This window comes from Clytia hemisphaerica, unplaced genomic scaffold (genome assembly GCF_902728285.1).
Source record: "Clytia hemisphaerica strain Z4C2 unplaced genomic scaffold, Clytia hemisphaerica genome assembly, whole genome shotgun sequence".
In the NCBI taxonomy this organism is placed as follows: Eukaryota; Metazoa; Cnidaria; class Hydrozoa; order Leptothecata; family Clytiidae; genus Clytia; species Clytia hemisphaerica.
The window spans coordinates 154,322-173,075 of NW_027103495.1; the positions used below are offsets into that span (position 1 = coordinate 154,322).

Below are 18,754 nucleotides of genomic sequence, written 5' to 3' on the forward strand. Positions count from 1 at the left end.
ACAATTTGTACATTTGATAGCATTTTCCTTTGATCCACAATGTTTACAAATTACTAGGTCGTCACGTTTTTTGTTGAAACATTTTTTGCAGTACTCAATTCGCTTCTTCGACATCTCATTCGCTGAACTTAAAACTCACTCACGAGATATCTTACAATATCTATAGGTACACTTAGGTATTTTAGTATGTTTAAATGATTTAGAAAATAACTTATTAATCAACAACGATGGTCTCGGATGGTCTTAATCCAGAGCTAGATTCTGAAGCTACATACAAACATTAGTCTCTTATATTGCTTTGATAATGTTTTTTCTCATTTCATTAAAATGCTGATTTCACATGTCAACAAATTTTTTTTGCTAAAGTAATCAAATTCTATCAAATTCCTTCTTAGAAACCAACATTCCATGTCGTTAATGTTTTGTTGTTAAATTCATGCCATTAAAGTGACAATTGAATAAATAAGCTTTTTATAAGCATTACCTATAACTTATATTGTTAAAGCTTGATTATTTTTGATTTTTAGTAGTTTTTTGTTTGAGCCTCTTATTTTTGGTCATCATTGAGCCTTTCTAGGGCTTTATGCTCTATTTTTCACTACTTTGAATCTTTAATTCTTTTGGAGTTCGGTCACTGCATTTGTACTAAAACTTCGAAAGTGTTCCCGTTTCATATCAGACACATATCGGACGGTGTCTCCCTATTGTTATAATCGGCTGAATAAACAAAAAGTTTTTCTTTTCCTCTTTCTGACCAATCTTGCCCCACGTCCGTGTCAATTCAATGTGAAAAAAATTTGTAAATTGAAGTTGAAGAGTAAGCAAAAATCTTAGACTTTTCGGAAATATTGATTTTTTAAATCTGTGAAATTACTTTTGAAAACCTTCAAAATTTCGATTCTGCTATAGTCTCCATAGATAAAAGTTTGAAAGATTTCTAGGTTTAAATTACCAAGTCGTAGAGTATTGATTATTTCAAAAACTCTTAATTGTCTTTTAAAGACAAAAACGTGGAGCTCAGAAAAAGTTCTCGGGAATCGATCTATAGAAAGCCTTTCATGAAATCTGAGAATTTGGAATAATCTCATTATAAGTTCTAAAAGGTTTTGGGCAAAATCACTTTCAATTACTTTGATTCCATATCTATTCCAAAAGTACATGTAACATCTGGCCATGCATCTGGTGTGATGTTATGGATGTTGTTTTGATAACGTTTTGTACAAGTGGCTAAAATTTGATCTGCACGAGCCTGCTAAATTTTGTTCGGATTTTTTGAGTGAGCTGAAGGTGGCTATAATTTCGAATATGCGTATTCCACAGAGCAAAATTAAACAATTATTTCAAATACTCTCTTTTAGTTATTTATTTCGACGCCAGCTCCTCAGTTGAAATATCTAGTTGTTCAATATGAAAAAATAATACCCAACATAGTTCGGACCTCCCCTTTCTTAAGGGGGATGACACCTTCCGAAAAAATGAAGAACGGGGATCAGAAATTTTCTTGAAGAAGAGGGGGAGGTGATAGCAAAGAAGGAGGATAGTTTAAGAAGGGGGGCTTGGATATATATATTGTAGATTATTTTCAAGCACTGTTATGAAATTTGGTCTACATAAAAGGAAGTTTTCTGTTAAAGTAGTCTGAGTCAGAAAGAAGAAAAGTTTATTATTTCGCTTTCTCTCTCTAAAGAAAATTCACATATATTTGTTTGCTATTTTTATCCAAATTCCCTGGGGGATAGACATTTTTAAAGGTTTGGGGATGCCAAGAAGGAAGGGGATCATTTTAGAAGGGGGGATCAGACCTCTTTCTGCACTAAGATCAAAGGTTTGATTCCCTAATTCCCGAGACTCTTCAAAGTTTCAGTGGAATCTTTGTTTATATTTAGTTTTGCTTTGTGACTTTTCTTTCCATTTTCAGTTCTTTTACCTTCATCTTAGAATCTAATCACCAAAAATATGACAGTTTTTGTTGGTTTGGTTTTGTTGGCAGTTTTCCCGTTTCATATCAGACACATGTTTCATATTGGGACAGAGTCTGCCTATTGTTATAATGTGCTGATATAAGCAAACGTCTGTAAGTAAGATTTGAAAGCTTCCTTTTTTCATGATTCATTATGACGATTTTCTTGTTTTGGTTTTTATTTAAATTCTTAATAGATATACCAAATATACACAAAAGTTTCACAAATTAATACAAATTAATTAATATTAAGTTTTGTACATACGTTATTAAATTATCAACCGTAGTGCAGTGGTAGAACATCCGGCAACGTTGTGCAAGGTTGTGGGTTCAACCCCCAGCCGTGTTATACCAAAGAGTCCAAAATGGTATTTCATGCCTCTCTGCTTGATGCTCAGCAATTAAGAGAAGGGTCAAAGGTAAGTGGAACAATCCAGGGAGAAAGAGTGGCGCCCTCCCCTACCTTCGGGTAGGTAGCTATCAAATGATGAGCCTTCGGGTCGCCTCCGACTGCGGTTACAGCATAGTCATTATAAAAAACCCCGGTCTGGAAGGCTTTTGTTTCTTTCTATTGTTAACAGATAGAGCTTGTGTTCGCAAATCGACTTTATTTTGCATACTTTTTGATCATGTGATTGAAATTTAGACCAATCCCAAAAGGAGAATTTGGTAACGTGATCAAAAAGTATGCAAATCGCAACTTGCCTTTTATTTATAACAAAAGAAAATTCGACAATAAAGCTAAAACAATACATTGCCAGACCAGTGTTTTTTATAATGACTATGGTTACAGACTTACTTATTTATTAAATTAACATTACACTATACATAAGTTTTCTCATTTCTTAAGGTTCAAACCAATAATCAGTTTTCACCGAATTGGGCAAGGAGATGACCAGGTTCAACCTCGTTCTCTGTGCATTATCAGCTTTTTAATGCTTACTGATAGCGCTAGATAACACCCTGGCATTTGCTGTTTTTCGAGCGTGTAAGATTACGTAATTCAAAAACAAAACGTCAGCTTTCATTTGTTCCTGGATTTGAACCCATTAATTGCAGTGCAGTGCAACTTTGTAACGTCAGAGTGAAGGCATACAATAACATTTCCAAAACATGCCAATTATGTCTGAATGAAAAACTTGAAATCTTAAGCTATAAAAACAAAAAGGAACTCTTAAACAAAAGATCAGAAATTATTGCGAAGTCCCGCCATATTAACAAATATGTATTGGCAAATTATAAATCAAAAGATTAACTTTTTATTTCCCAATAGAATTTCTTTTTCAAATTTTACGACACGTATTGATTCCCTTGTTAATTACTCTAATTATTGTACGATGTATGAATAGGAAGAGAATTTTGTTCAACATTTAGTTTACAACTGACGATTGGAAACATGAAACTTAAAGTATTGTAAAAAGCAAATTTGGTTATTTTTCTTTTCTTGATAACGTCAGAGTTATTTATGACGTATTGTTTTGAAAAGTTCCCCCTCTAAGAGGGGGAACTGCCTGTATCAGCCAACACCAGGGTATTCTCTGTCGTCAATCAGTAACGTAAATAAAGCCTGGGATACACGGAGACGATGACACGGAGACGACCAGGCTGGTAGTCATTATATACAACTGCTTACTGTCGTTTTAGTGGGGAACCAATTAAGTAAATTCAATACATAATCAGTTCTGTCAGGTCATTGCCAGTAAAATTATTGAAATTAAAACTGTATTGAGCTCTTCCATTGTTAAGAATTTATCGTACTTTTTAAAGGCATTGATAGTTATGTAACAAAAGTTTTTCCGTGATAATACACGTGCGCTGCCCGTCAACTGAAAAGACGAACATTTACATACTAAATATTATTCTCCATTCTCCATTACCCTTATTTGATTTTGATGAACCATTCCATTAAATTTCCATACAGTGGGTGGACAAATCTTTTCATATCATAAAAGATTTCTTGGAAATGCGTGGATACCCCCTGGAAAATTATTTTCATACCTTAAAGTGACGACGTGGACGAACTAAAATCAGTCTTTTACCCCTTGCAAATTTTAAAATAATTTTTTACCCCCTAGACAAACAAAAAACACGTTCTTTTAGACCTCCTGGATATTCTGTATAAATCAACCCCTGGAAATATTTGTCCAGCCACCTGTATGGACATAAAATGGAATATCCCAATTAATCTCAGCGAAATAAATCGTCTTTATGGCTTTACGACTATCTGCTGGCACGCTATCTTATTCGTATTCCGCGTGTCTTTGTGATTTATGCTACGAAATACTTTGTAGTGTCTTCCTGCCGTTAACCATTGGTTGCGTCTGACTTTTCTCACGGCGAACGAATGATAAAGTCTTAGCGGACGCCCGCCTCGTCGAGTTACGGACAGATTGTCGCATACTGCTGAACCGATATCGAGTTGCGTCTTTAAAAGTTGATAGTTCTAATTGCTCATTATTCTGTTCGTCAATCATTGCTATTAGACTGTTAAAAAGTAAATCGATATTTTCATTATTTTTTGCTGATGTCTCTATGTGTTGTGCTTTAGAGCCCCAATCTTTCATTGCGGCACTAGCCTCGACTCTTTGTACTCGCCGAAAGCCTGCATCCGTTTTATTACCGACTAATAGGATCGGGGTATCTTCATTGTTTTTAACTGATACAATAATATCTCGTAAACGAATCGCTTCTTCGAAAGAAGGGACATTGTCAATGGCGTAAACAAGTATAAAGCCGTTACTCTGTTTTATCGCTAGTTCACGCATGGCTGGGAATTGATAATTACCCGCTGTGTCGAGTACTGTTAATTCAATCGATTGGTTATTACAGAATACAACTTTTTTGTGAATGTCCTCGATTGTTTCATAGTAGTTGTGATCGAATTCTTCGTATAAATATCGTTTAATGATCGATGTTTTTCCGACTCGTCCGCATCCGAACACCGCGACCCGCGCCTTCGTGATTGAACCCTGAATAATAATAAAAGAATGTTTCATTAATAAGAATTCTTTTAAAACTGACAGATCAACTAACACTATGACACTTCACATGTTTTCAACTGCTGAGTCGACTATATACAGTAAAACCTCTAATTAACGGGCACTCTAAAAGGCGGTCACCTCTGATTAGTGGACAATTTCATTTTCCCCGGCCGTTTCCTAGTCAAATCCTCATAAAAAAGTTTCTAAAAGGCGGACACTCAATTAGCGGACCCTCTGATTTGCGGACAAATTTTTTCGCACGAAATGGCCAAAATCCCTATTTTAGCTCTCCAATTAGCGGACATTGAATATCAAACGGGTGACAGACGTCCAAAATCGAAGAAATGTTTTTAGATATTTCTATTTCAAGCACTTATTAGTCTTATTATTCAAATTATTTCTACAAATTTCCAGTTTTCCCCTTGACCCATTCAACGAATTTAGGTGAGCCAAAGAAATCAAAAATCACTGATTTTTCTTTTATTTGTTAAAAACTAAATTGTTGCGTTTTAATAACCTTTCTCTTGCTCTTCTATGGCCTAGTGTCTGCAGATAAGTACTTTAGACCCCAATTTTGTACTTTCGACACCCTGGGATGGCCTAATTTCAAAATTGGAGCTCCGAGATCAAAAGTTTCTAAAAGGCGGACACTTCTAAAGTCTATTCACGATAAGTGTGCACTCTTTTTTCTTTTACCTATAACTTTTGAATGAATTCTTCAATCTTTATAAATTTGGTATCATTGGAAAGATATTACTGAGTGGAACAATTTGAAATAAAAAGATCTTTAAAGAAATTCTAAAAATGAAGATGAAAATGAAGAAGAAAAAATGAAGATCTTGTAGAAAAGTGCTATAACTATCATTTTCATTGAAGTTAATCCTTGATCATCGAACGTCATCACTGTGAAAAAAAATCTGAAAAATAATCATTCAGTCAAAAGATATCAAACAAAGTTATAGGCTGATTGACGTCTAAAAACGCTGTTTTCTGCAGTTTTTTGCTGTTTTTTGGGGTCAATCACTTATTAACTTTGTATCATAGCTTTATATTGAATAAATATTTTAATGAAATTTCTTCACAGTGATGATCTCCTAAGATCAAAAAATCTCTCCAGTGAAAATGAAAGTTATAGTACCTTTCTACAAGATCTTCATTTTTTTCTTCTTCATCTCCATCTTCAGTTTTAGAATTTTTTAAAGATTTTTTTATTCCAAATTGTTATTTCAATATCTTTTCAATGATACCAAATTTATAAAGATTGAAGAATTCCTTCAAAAGTTATAGGTAAAAGAAAAAAGAGTGCACACTTATCATGAATAGACTTTAATTAGCGGACACTAACCCATTTCCTCGATGGTGTCCGCTAATTAGAGGTTCCACTGTACACCTTTTCGGCCGTAGCTGCCAATTGGCATTTTTTGTACGTTTTACCACCCTAAAACCGTCCCAGTCTTTTTTCGCACCTAAATACAATAGAAAAAAGTGTAGAAAAAAGGATTGGATCGAGTTTAGGGTGGTATAAATTTAACAATAAAGTGGTACGCGCCTGACCGCGCGACTACGGTCGAAAAAGTGTATTGTCACTTAACTTAGCATTTTGACGACCAAGCATTTGATATCGTTCTTCTCAAAAATATAAAGAGAAGGATCAAGGTTATTGCGCAGGGTGTATGGACGTATCGGCCCACCGCACCCTTTTGCCTGCTTTTCAGTGTATACAGTTCCACCCTCTCACCCGCCTTGTATATCGCCGCCCACCCACCACCCCTTTTCACCGCCCCAGTCACCAACTTATCTCTTTACCTTGTCTTTATTTTCAGATTGTTTTGATTTATTATTACCAAATGATAACTTTCGCTTCCTATTGAAGAAATCCATTTTTCAAGCTTTCAGTCATAGTCTGGAATTCCCAAGCTTTTTAAAGCCACTTCTTATATATCTATCCTACAAATGTTCACCAAATATCAGATCCAGCTTTCTCTCAAATTACCATAAAAATTCAAAATTATTCCCAACTGGAACACAACGTTGTTTTAACGTTAAAATAACGTTATTTGGACGTTGTGAATGTCACATGGACGTTGCTTTGACGTGTGTGCCGTCTGGGTTATATGAATCTTTTAAATAATTAACGAAGAACTTTTCATAATATCCCAGCTAGCACACAACGTTGTTTCAACGTTTATCTAATGTTCATAACGTCAATATAACGTTAATTAAACGTTGAAACAACGTTTTGTGCCAGCTGGGATGCGTGAGCAGATCATTTTATCAAGTCACAAAGAAGATTAGCAAATATCACTAAGTATAGATAGTACAAGAAAAAAAGTGTCGTTTTGTTGCTCTTTTGATATAAGCCTAAATCAGTGCTTTAAATGATGTACTAATATCACTGTTTGTAACAAAATCTCAATTCCAATAAAAATCAGCTTTGTTGAATAGTGAAAATTATGTGATTCCAAATATTCTACTTCCATGAAAATTGATTTTTTCGATTTTTTCTCTTTTCACCAAAATCTTTTTGAGACCCCTAAAAGTAATGGGTTCGTAATATCTTCTGCTCATGGAAACGTATATTTTATTACATAATATTGAGATTTTGACTAAACAAATAATATCAGTGTAACAATCTCGACTTGAAATTCGAACAGAGTCGAGTCCTCAAAGGACAACCGGTTTCCAAAACATCAACTTATCAAACAATTTTCGAAAAATAAAGATTTATTGTATATCACTGTTTTCCAGCCCTTTCTCTATAAATTATTATATGTCTATTGCTATAAAAATCAGTTTTTAAAGCCGGAATATTAATTATATTTGGGTAAAATGGGCTACTCAAAAGAACAGTGACTTTTCTTTAGACTCCCTATCATTGTCATAGCAAGACATAACCACGCCCACTTTCCTCCCTATTTTGAAAAATCAGTGATTTTCTTATCTATGGGTTCTTCATTATTTATTGTGAACGTGGAAAAATGAGACTTAGGGAAAATCAATAATTAGGATTTTTATGAATTATTTATATTTTAACAAATACTATTTTTAAAGTCCTCTATGAGGTGGTCTATCCTGCATCGCTAAAAATAGACAAAAAGGACGACAAATTTCATAAAGAATGACAAAAAAGAACGACAAATTTCATATTTTGCCGTCAACAACCCCGACCATAAGTTCTTGCATCACCCCTACAAATTCATTCTGCTTTGTTTATGACACGATGTGGTTTGAAAGGACGACAAATTACGCATGCGTGTTACAATGACAGGATTTGTAAGACGAACCTACCTCAATGCTTTGACTGGAGAAAAGCCCCGTCGTTCGATTCTTTCAATACACGCAAAATACTTTTTGGCAAAACGTGGGACAGCTGATGTAATTAGGCAGACAACATTAAAAAATGTTTCATGTCGTTCGCCATGTTTAATTTGGTGATTAATTTTTAATCATCGTAATGTGATTTTATGGTGACCACTAATTCTCTTGACAATATGTTGTTAACATTAAAGAGACTCACTGTTATGTAAGCATGCGTAATTAAGACTTTTTTCCAGGCCTGAATCTCTACTTTTTTTGGAAGATGAAAATGATACATTTCTACTAATAATGTTTTTTAAGTTAACTTGAAAATACACCCCGTCTAAAAAATGACCTGCTAGGTAGGGTATCCTCCTGATGATTTGATTGGAATTTCAGTCCTATCGGAAAAACAATACCCTCAGCCATTAAACCCTTTAACTTTAAAAGTCTTAAAGAAACAATTATATGCGTCAAGTGAGGTCAAAATACCAAAGTTTTTAACTATAGCCATAGCTCTTGACCACGTTGGGGGGCCTAGACCGAATATTTTTCGAGAGAATATGGAAATATATATTTCCAATAGTATCAAAATTATGGTCTAACTTTCAAGCTACAAGCTTTTATGTTACTGTTATGTCACTGTTATGTCATGCTTTGTATTTCAATAGAGGAATCAGAAAAGAAATCGGCTTTTTAAAAATTTATCATCGACATTTTTTAACTTCCCTAGTAACTAGTTATCCTAGTCTTGAAGAAAAACCTGAGGTCTAAAAGTGGAGCCATCACAGATCAACCTCACAGTTTTTTCTGCTCAACCATAGATTTGGATTTGGATTTGGAACCAAAACAAAGTATTGACGAAATATCAACATAAAAAAGCAAAATTGTCATGACCTAAATGAGATCAAACTTTTACTCAGTTAATCGTTCGAATATCATCATTCTTAATATGTAGCAAAATTAAAATTAAAATGGACAACCTATTTTGGGTCCCAAAAAAAGGCCGCTTAGAGATTAAAAATTTCGGACTTTGTCTAATTGTCCCACCGGGTCTGTGAGACAGGGGTGTATTATAAGGGAATAGCCATCCCGTTAGAGTAATACTCCAGAGCTAAAACAATAGAGACTCAAATTCGTCAAATGGATTTTATTGAGATATTTATATTCTTTATATCCTCTTCATCACAATTCTAGGTCTTCTGAGTCAGAGCTGTTTACGTTTGGTTGAGAATATAACTTTATTGGTAATATAGATATTGGTACAAGTTTCATGCCAAGTCGTATGGATCATCAGCCAAATTTTTATCAACATAAATTTTCTACATCTATGGTTACACCATATATTGCCAATAGGAATTTCGAAAGTGATAGTGAGCTCTTTTTAGTTGAGTAAGGATAAATTCGTACGATAGTTATCTGCACAATCAAAAAAAAAAAAAAGCAATAACATAGGATCGCAAATTGCGGATCTTAGGAGAGTGATATAATATAAATTTATCAAAAAATATTTTTTCGTTTGATAGATTATTGTTCTTAACCACTTTTTTATGAGAATATCAACTTGTTGTCCCATATTCCGAGTCACTAACTCCCACTCGATTTATAAGGCTGCAAATAGGGATGCGAAATCATTTCGATTGGGTCAATATTTTAATTGATGAAGTCTCTTCCAAGTTTTATTTTTTCAATAATTTTATTGGTGGCGCATCTTGTCAATCTTAATCGAGGGAGTGAATAACTTTCTGAATGAAACATGTGACATGTATGAATTTATTGCTAAAATCAGGTCACTGTCTTTAATTATTGCTATTAGTCCTATTTATAGGGGGCTGGCGTTATAAGCCTTTCGAAACAACACTATACCCGTTTTTTCTCAGTTGACTAGTTTCCATGGCGCTCTGACCACAAAAGTTATATTCGTGTTGCAATGAGTGCAATTTCCTAACAAAATATGTTGTATTCAGAATGACTGCCTTACTATATAGTTTAACCAGTTTTCTTTATCTTATACTGTTCTTTTCTGTCTTATCCAAGTCAAATTAAAGCTGCGAAGTATTTAGCTGTGGAAGAAATTGTTGACCCTTATTATCTACCTTTTCCAAAAAACATCAAATACTTCAAAAGATAACATTTTAGAAAATCAAATCTAATTAATCATAGAATGATGAACTCTTTTGAAATATGGTGGCTTACTCTTGCTAGTGATCAGTGCTTGAACTCTGCACAAACAGTGGAGTATATGTGTTTAGCTTTAAGGCTAAGTAAATGTTTTCAACCCCAGTAGCGTAGACAAGAGGGACGCAAAATTTGTGTATGAAACGATAATTACAGCGTCAATCTGCTTCTCTACAGAAATTATGCACATCTCTCGTCTAGGCTACTGAACCCTTGGCCAATCGTGTCCCAAAATGGACCGCCCTCCTTTTAATCAAAATTCTCGTAAAAATGTAAAACTTGCTTACCTGTCGTGATGCAATGATCTTTTCTTTGATTTGTCTCATGACTTCCTTTTCACGCTCCTTCCTTTCGCTTTCATATGAGATTGAATTTCTGTATGGTATTGATTGGCTCATTATTTGGATTGCCTATGTTTTGATTATGAAAATGTCCAAATGTCCTTTGGTCCTTAAGGTTACTGGACCTCTTGTTTGTACTCTCTAAAAGATTTCGATTTCGTTTTTCCGGAAATACTCTTCAAATGATACAATTCTCTTCCCTCTTTGCAAAATGTTTTAAAGTTTTGACAAATAGTAAAAAATAGGATATGAAAACAACATATGTCAGATTTCCAGAATCATTGGTCAATTTTTAGCTCAGCAGTATGTCATTCAGCTCATATCTACAGAATCACTTAAATAATTGATTTTAAAACTTTAATTCACAATCTTCCGAACAATATTAATATTTGGAGGTATAAAGCCAATATCCAATAAAAACGATCTCTAACGTCGAATTGTCCAACTGTTTTTCAAATTCAAAACAATTTTACTCAACTCCTCCTTCCTTCTTGAAGAAAACAAACGAAGATTTCAAACCGGAAATGCGAGCAACAAGGTGGAACCCAAACAATCTTTGACTTCCTTATTTTTAGTTCCAATTTTTAAATCTAATTTAACACTGGAAATGTGGTCCTAACCTTCACCAACTTGATTTCAAGCTCACAGCTATGAAAAATTCCACGCTAAAAGATAGAAAATCAAAAAATATTTAATGCAAGATATTTTCTGTTCGACAATCTATCAGTATGACCAAATGCGATAAATCTCCAATATTTAATAATAATGACAGCATCATCGACTGATCATATAAACAAATCTCGATGCTTCATCGTCACATCATATTTATTTGCCCATTTAGTGTAAGTAACCCGAGACCAAAAAATCTTACGCTTTGAGAGACGAGAGGAGAGAAAAATTTTGTTTGACTAAATGATTTGTTTATATTTATTGTTTACAAAAAAGTTATTCTACAAGATTTACCGTGAGTGAGTTGTCTTTCGTTGAAAACAATTTTTGGCTTTTCTCTCAGTCGTTTTAGTCCCCTCTCACCACACAAGAGACAAAGTTCTTTAGATCCTCAAACGACCTACCCCTACCATTTCAACAACTTGCCAGCTTTAAATACATCCATACATACTGGTTGTCTCGTGTGTTTTTGAATTGGACCACATTTAATTTGAATATAATCGGTTATTTCTCCTCCTAAATTGCCACAGTCAAATCAGCTTTTAGTCATTTTATAGGAAACACAATGTTCTTATAAGTATCTAAAATTCTAAATTTAACCTTATAAATACTGATGGTTCCGGGGGATGGGGCACTGAACTTGACGGCCGACGGGGACGTGTCTAGGGAGTTTATAAGATAAATCCTGTCAGATATCAATGTTTTGTAAAAAAAATCAAAAAAAGTAAAAATGATTCGGTCTTCACCTTGAAAAGTGGCAAAAATGACCAAAAGTAGACAAAAATTGAAAACAATTTCTAACTTCGACCATGAATACTGTCCAAATCATCACTGTCAAAAATAACCAAAAGTTGACCTTGTCAGATACACATCTTGCAAATTACTTTAGGCGTACAAACTTTCGCGAGCAGAAACTTTCGCGATTTTCGAGAATTTTGGCCCTTTTCGCGAAAGTAAATGTGTTTAAAAATTCTAGGAAGGGCCATTCGCGAAAGTTTATGCTCGCGAAAAATTATTGACAAAATAGAAAATCTGTAAAACTTTGAATAAAATGTAACTTTTATGGCACTATTTAGCCTGCTAAAAGACTAATAAGTCAAAGGACAAATCTTTCAAGCCAATCCAAGAAGTATTTGTCCCTCTAAGCCATTTTCCATGTGAAAATTCTCAACTTTAAAGTCTTGATTTGCGAAAGTTTACGCTCGCGAAAAATATTTTTCCGTTAAACTCGCGAAAGTAAATGTCGTGAAAGTTTGTACACCTAATAGTAAATGGGAACCGTCAAATATCAGAGCCTAAAAAAGGGACCCTGAACAGCGGCACGTACCCAAATTTGCCTAAGTGAACTGTAAATTTCATACATCTTCGTATTTCAACAGTTTGATTGTATTTCAGACCCATGTGCCACTATAAACTCGATGCAAGTGATCTTTCAGGCAAGCTATTCTCTCGAAACTAAGTGTAACAGTCCAGTGAGAATAAATAAGTCAAAATGACGGGGTGTGATTTTTGAAATATAATGGAAATCGTAGGCGAAATTGTGGGAACAATTGAAATATTGCATTGCAAGAAAGATTTTTGACCAAATTTGGTTGTGAATTTGGACATTTTTCTTTCACTGTAAGGATTTGGTCAAACAAAACCCTTGTCTCGCAGCTCCGATGAGAATTTTTTGGCCAAATTGGGGATGGTGATAAATTTCTATCGAAATCTCAACGGGGATAGAGATTCTATTGCTACTAATTTGAAAATACAGGGAGGGATGGTTTTAAAGTGCAAATTTTCCTTTCAATTTCAAATATGTATGAAATCAAAGACTCAATGGGGCTGAAATTGTAGGGTAACTTTCCATCGGGGACGAAATCTTTGCCAAATTTTCCAGTGTGGTGAGGGCCCCAGCAGGTCTGTGACACGGGGGTGTTTTTACAAGGCCTAATTTTGATTGAAGGTACAATCATTACTTCAAGATTTTCAGAGTATTTTGTTTCGGTTTAGTATAACTATGTTTTCTTCGTGTGTATTTTTTACAATGATAATTCCAACCTATATTGGTTTGCTTATAGTAAAAAGGCATCGTCAAAAATGCAAAACACTTAAAAACCGCAATCTAAATATTTGGCCATACCTTAGCTGTTATAATAGTGATGCATCAATGTTATTGAATATTGCAAAATATGCAAAGAAATCTTTATAAGAAACGAATACTTGAGTGATGAATACTTATGTCTTATTTTTGAGAGTCTCACTTGTAGTTATCTTCATATTTTTGTTAGGATTATCCTTCCAAAACTGGACAGGGAAGCTACATTTTATATTTAAAGGGTTGGGTAGCTATTTTATTATCTAGTTCTCAAAGATTCTTACAAATGCCTCTACGAGATGAGTATAAATTTCATCGCTCCTTTCAAACACATTAGATCAGTCCGATGACACTAACAAATACAGCTCGTCAGAGCTGACTATGAATCACAATTTGACCCATAAACCTTTGGTGAATGATTTACTCTGTAGCGTGTAACATAATTATTTATAAGAAGTAACACTTATTCTTATAAATATTCCACAGTGGCGAATAAAGTATTTTGTCAAAATTGGCGTGAAATTTGAAAATCCGTCGGATTATCACTGGGTCATAAAAATTGTAAATCTCACAGCGTTTAACTCATCGTAAATGAATGTTCGGCGGGATCTTTTGACGACAACATGATTCATCTTTGGGTATTGTAATGTAGATTATTCCTTGCGTCAGACTGGCTATTCATTCACTTATACACAGCTCGTATGTAGTACAACGTGCTTAGCCGTAATTTAGCGAATCGTATTTTTGAAGGTGTCCCATTAGTTGACTTTGAAGATGGGGACTTTAACGAAAACAAAAAGTTTCCTATAAAAGCAAACACGTTTTTTTTTTTAATATCTAAAATCTTTTACGCCTAGTTAACTTTTTGGTTTTCGAGTTCCTTTAAAATAACCGATGTTCGTCCATTCGTTCGTCCTTTCGTCTGTTACCAGCTTTTCTCGGGATTGGCTCATTAGTTTTTTTCTGATTTTTTGCACAGTGATGCAAATTAGGGATGCCCAAAAAGTGACGGAGCCCGAATATTGAAAAAGAAGTTTTGCAATCGAATATGCCGGAAAAACCTGTTTTCTCGAGATTTCATAATTAAGGGCTCTGACCATAGTGAATTTTTCATAATTGCTGTGTTTAAAATGTGTTTTCTGACTGATGTAACCAACAAAACTATGACATGTTATACATTTTCTGTTAAACAAACTATTCCTGAATCTGAAAATTCAAAAATTGCATTGGAAAAATTTGATGAAGAAGAAAATGAAGACTTTTGCGAGGAAGAGTATTTCAACTTTGAAGAGCTTAGTTTTGGCGAAGAAAAAACATTTTGAAAAAATTTTCGCAGTAGATGGTGTATCTTTTACCGAATAATAAAAATTTTTGCGGAAAAATTTTGTAAATGCTTCTTTGTCTCGAAATTTTCAAAATAGTGGTTTTTCATCAATTTTTCATCTGGATTTTGCTTAAAAAAACAGTCATAACTTTTGACACATCTTTTTAGAAAGATTTTCCGCAAAATTTACAATAGTCCAATTCTTTGCGGACAGTTTGAAAAAAGTTCGAAACAAAAAGGTTAATTACCCATTAAAACTTAGCACTTTTTATAAAAGAAGGTGATGCAACATATTATTAACGTCTTTTTAAAGTTCATAACGTCATTTTTGCAATTAAGTTCTTAATTACTCTGAAGGGGTTTGATTAAAAAGCAATTTATAAAGGCAATTCTTTGTTAAAAGTGTTAAAGAATCTAAAACATAACTTTTATGCTCAGATACTAAAATTAATTTTCTGACTATGGTCAGAGCCCTTAAACCTTTTTTTTCCGGTCGAAAATATGCCGGAAACAGGGGGGGGGGCACGCGGTTACTACAAGACAGTATGACACTTACTACCGTGGTGGTACTGTATTCAGAAGTTATGAAAACAGTTACTACACAGTGTAATAACTGCTGTTTGGGGGTGGTGCCAAACACTAACGCTAGCACTTTTGGTGTAGTAAGTGCTTATATTTTAATTCTTTTTAAAGAACTTTCAAAATTTTTCACCAAAAATGAATTTTTTTGTGAAAAAATTCTTTGTTAAAAAAAATATTTTTGTTATAAATGGACGAAAAAAAATTTGTCTCAGACCCAACTTTGAAATTATGCTTTCCTTAATAATCATTAAAATGTTCTCAACAGCTGTTAACCAAGTAAATTAAAAGAAAGTCTAGCACAAAAATGGCTTTAGGTTGAAAAATAATCGCAATTTAGGGTAATTTCTAGCATGTTTTTGATGATATAACTCAAAAACAGGGGTGGTACCTGGAAATCTTTTCTGAAAACAGTTACTACCACTGACTACCAAGGTGTAGTAGCTGCAAAGGGTGGTGGTCCTGAAAAAAAGTGTTGAAAAAGCACTTACTACACATCATGTCTTGTAGTAACTGCGTGCCCCCCCTGCCGGAAATCGCCTTTTTTTGCAGATTTCCATTGGGCTTTTTCATTATATTTCTTTGTTTTCGTCCACACAAAAACATTATCGATAACAATGCCCACCATCAAGCATGATTCCATACACAATGATGTAAAATGGTATCGTTTAAAATCTGATGGAGGCCGATTTTTAAAAATAAACTTTTTGGGCAAATTTTGGCCAAAAAGTGCTTAAAACAGGCTTTTTGGATTTGTGTGGAATTCCTTCATAACTTTTTACTGATTTTTTACACAGTGATGTGAAATAGTGATCCTTCAAATGTGGGACTTCAGGATTTTTAAAAAAAAAAAGTTTTGGAAAAATTTTGGATTTGTGGAAGTTTCTTCATTTTATCTTTAAAGAGATTAGAGTTATCTTTACACGTTTTTTTTTTTATAAGAACGTCAAAAATTTTCGAAGCCTTCGGATGTTCTTAGTTTTTTAGATTTGAAGCCTAAAAATGTTCTTAAAATGTTCTTATTTTCAGCATTTTTTGAGCATTTTGATGTAATTTCTTAAAAAATTGCATGTTTTTAAGTCTCCGAAGCCTTAGTATGTTCTTAGAATGTTCTTAAATTTTTGGGCCTCGAAGCCTTATGTTCTTATATAGTTTGTTCTTATAAAAAAAAAAACGTGTACATGAAAGAAAGGATAGTTTTTGTTTATGCCCAAAACTTAGCATGGTTTGTTTTCCAAAAACTCATTTTATATTGGGCTCTTTACCTCTAAAAGCCAGTGTGAAAGAACAAGCTGCATTATGTTTTCAAGCTTACGCATCTCTATGATATGCTGTTATCTCTCCTTTTTCGTTCCAATCTTTTCATCTTCATTCAGCATGTATCAGGCTACCTATCTCAGGTAGGTCCATTCAGCATGTTGCTTGTTAAAGACAATAATATTATGCTTTTGAATATCTTTCCACCGGTATCGTATTAGGATTGAGGAACTAGATCGAGATTATCACTCTTTTCTTGGTGGGGGGTGTGTACTCGCATTTGAAATCGAAAAATATTTGAATATTTGAAATTACGAAGTGATAGTATTTTGGGTTTTAAAGGGTTTCAAGAAAAGTCACGAAACTTATCAAATTCACTTGATTTTGACCATTAGCTGTGTTAAAAAAGACAGATTTGTCTTATCATAAACAAACAAACAAACAAACAAACAAACAAACAAGTCACAGTGTGATGGAAATGCGGAAAATATACATATCCTTTACATTGTAAATAGATATATAGAGAAAGAGGAAATAGTAAGATTTAAGAATTTGTTTAAGTTCAGTGTACAGCTTTGCGATTGTTTATTTTTGACTGATCTCACTTTTATCTTAAATTGAATATATGTGAAGAAATTCAAAGAATTTCTGTCCAACTATCTTCTTTCAGGAGATTTGGGTGGCAGAGTAGGTGTATGCATTTCGTCCTTATTAGGACTCATCAGCACTGCATACTGCACCCTGGCTAAGCAGATCGAATAACCTAGCATCTCACGCCATAAAACTAATTGTGGCGTAGACTGAATATAAATTGATACAATGTCCTACGAAATAACCTTGTCCGTCATCGTTCGTCTGTTACCAGATTTACTTAAATATACTAGCACTTTAACCTTTGAAGCCTACACGTTTTTTTATAAGAACAAACTATATTAAAACATTTTAAGGCTTTATTGGCTAAAAGCAACCAATTTCTTAGGAAATTGCACACAAATACTCACAAAATGGTGAAATTAAGAACATTCTAAGAACATTTTTAGGCTTAAAACTCAAAAAGTTAAGAACATCCGAAGGCTTCAAAAATTTTGGATCGATCTATAAAAAAAAACGTGTATGTGATTTTCTTTTTGCACCTACCTTAAGATCCTTGGTCCTTCGAGTAAACTTTAGTCCATCCTTCTCTATTTACCTCCTACAAGTAATATCCAGTCAAAAACCCTGTGTTACTTAACGTACCTCTTCCTCATATACTGTTTCCTGGACAAACAATATACCGGTAGTGTATTCCGGAAAAACCCAGTATTTTGCCAATGTCGCGGGGTTGCTTTTCTTTGTTTTATTATCTTATTTTTTCACAAAGGAAGATTTTTTTAATGAGTGATAGCCAAGAATATATAAGAGGGGGATCACTTAAGACGCATCTAAATAGAACCCTATGGTACTAAATCACCATTATCATTGAAGTTCCTCATAGGCACTCTTTCTAAAATGGTAGATTAATTCTTTCCTCGTTATGTAAACTTTTCGTTAAAGGATGGAAATATTCCGAGCATGTCGACAATAGCAGTTTTTATCTCATAACAAGAGTTCCTGCATCTGTAGATTGAGTTGACTTTTTCAGGATAAATGTTAATGAGCCCCCCCCCTCCATGCGGTTCGTGTGATATCGTTACAGGGACTTTTTCCAGCGTGATTGACATGATTTCGAGTTTTTTTTTGTGAATGCGTGATCAGAGGTCAAAACATGATCGTGATTTGAAAGATTTTTGATTTTTTTTTCGCATAATTAGGACTTTTTCAAAGGGATCCGTCATTATCCAAGTTTTTTGCTGGTTTGCGTGAACAAGATTGAAAACAAAAAATTGCGTGATATCGTGATCAGAGTTACTACTGGGGGAACCTCGTTAATGTAAACTGGTAAAGCCCTGGACCGTGTTACAATCGAACAGAGAAATTAGGCTCGAGTTTGTTATGACGTTCAACGATCTAAATTACCTGTTTAGCGCACACTGATATCCGGAATTTGACTACTCTGACTAATAAAACTTTTGACAAACTCGTTCCCGTGTATTCCAGGCTTTATTTACG

The 18,754-nt window shown here is 34.0% G+C and overlaps 1 protein-coding gene across 2 annotated transcripts; it reads right to left on the bottom strand.

The window, feature by feature from the left end:
• Nucleotides 1-4,075: 4,075 nt before the first annotated feature.
• Nucleotides 4,076-10,916, bottom strand: LOC136798682 (GTP-binding protein Di-Ras1-like). Of its 2 annotated transcripts, none has more exons than XM_067055333.1 (2): nucleotides 10,704-10,916; nucleotides 4,076-4,929 (listed from the first exon to the last, which is right to left on the bottom strand). In XM_067055333.1, the coding sequence occupies exons 1-2, from the start codon at nucleotides 10,812-10,814 to the stop codon at nucleotides 4,234-4,236; spliced, it is 807 nt and encodes a 268-aa protein (XP_066911434.1). In that variant the 5' UTR covers nucleotides 10,815-10,916; the 3' UTR covers nucleotides 4,076-4,233. The 2 variants fall into 2 exon arrangements, with proteins under 2 accessions (XP_066911434.1, XP_066911435.1); XM_067055334.1 differs by lacking the exon at nucleotides 10,704-10,916 and adding an exon at nucleotides 6,748-7,080.
• Between the last annotated feature and the right edge of the window lie 7,838 nt (nucleotides 10,917-18,754).

Excerpts from the sequence above, each read along its gene's own strand:
- LOC136798682 (XM_067055333.1), bottom strand. The coding sequence starts at position 10,814 with ATGAGCCAATCAATACCATACAGAAATTCAATCTCATATGAAAGCGAA. Across the intron at positions 4,930-10,703 it reads AGATCATTGCATCACGACAG|GGTTCAATCACGAAGGCGCG; the intron begins GTAAGCAAGTTT and ends ATTATTATTCAG.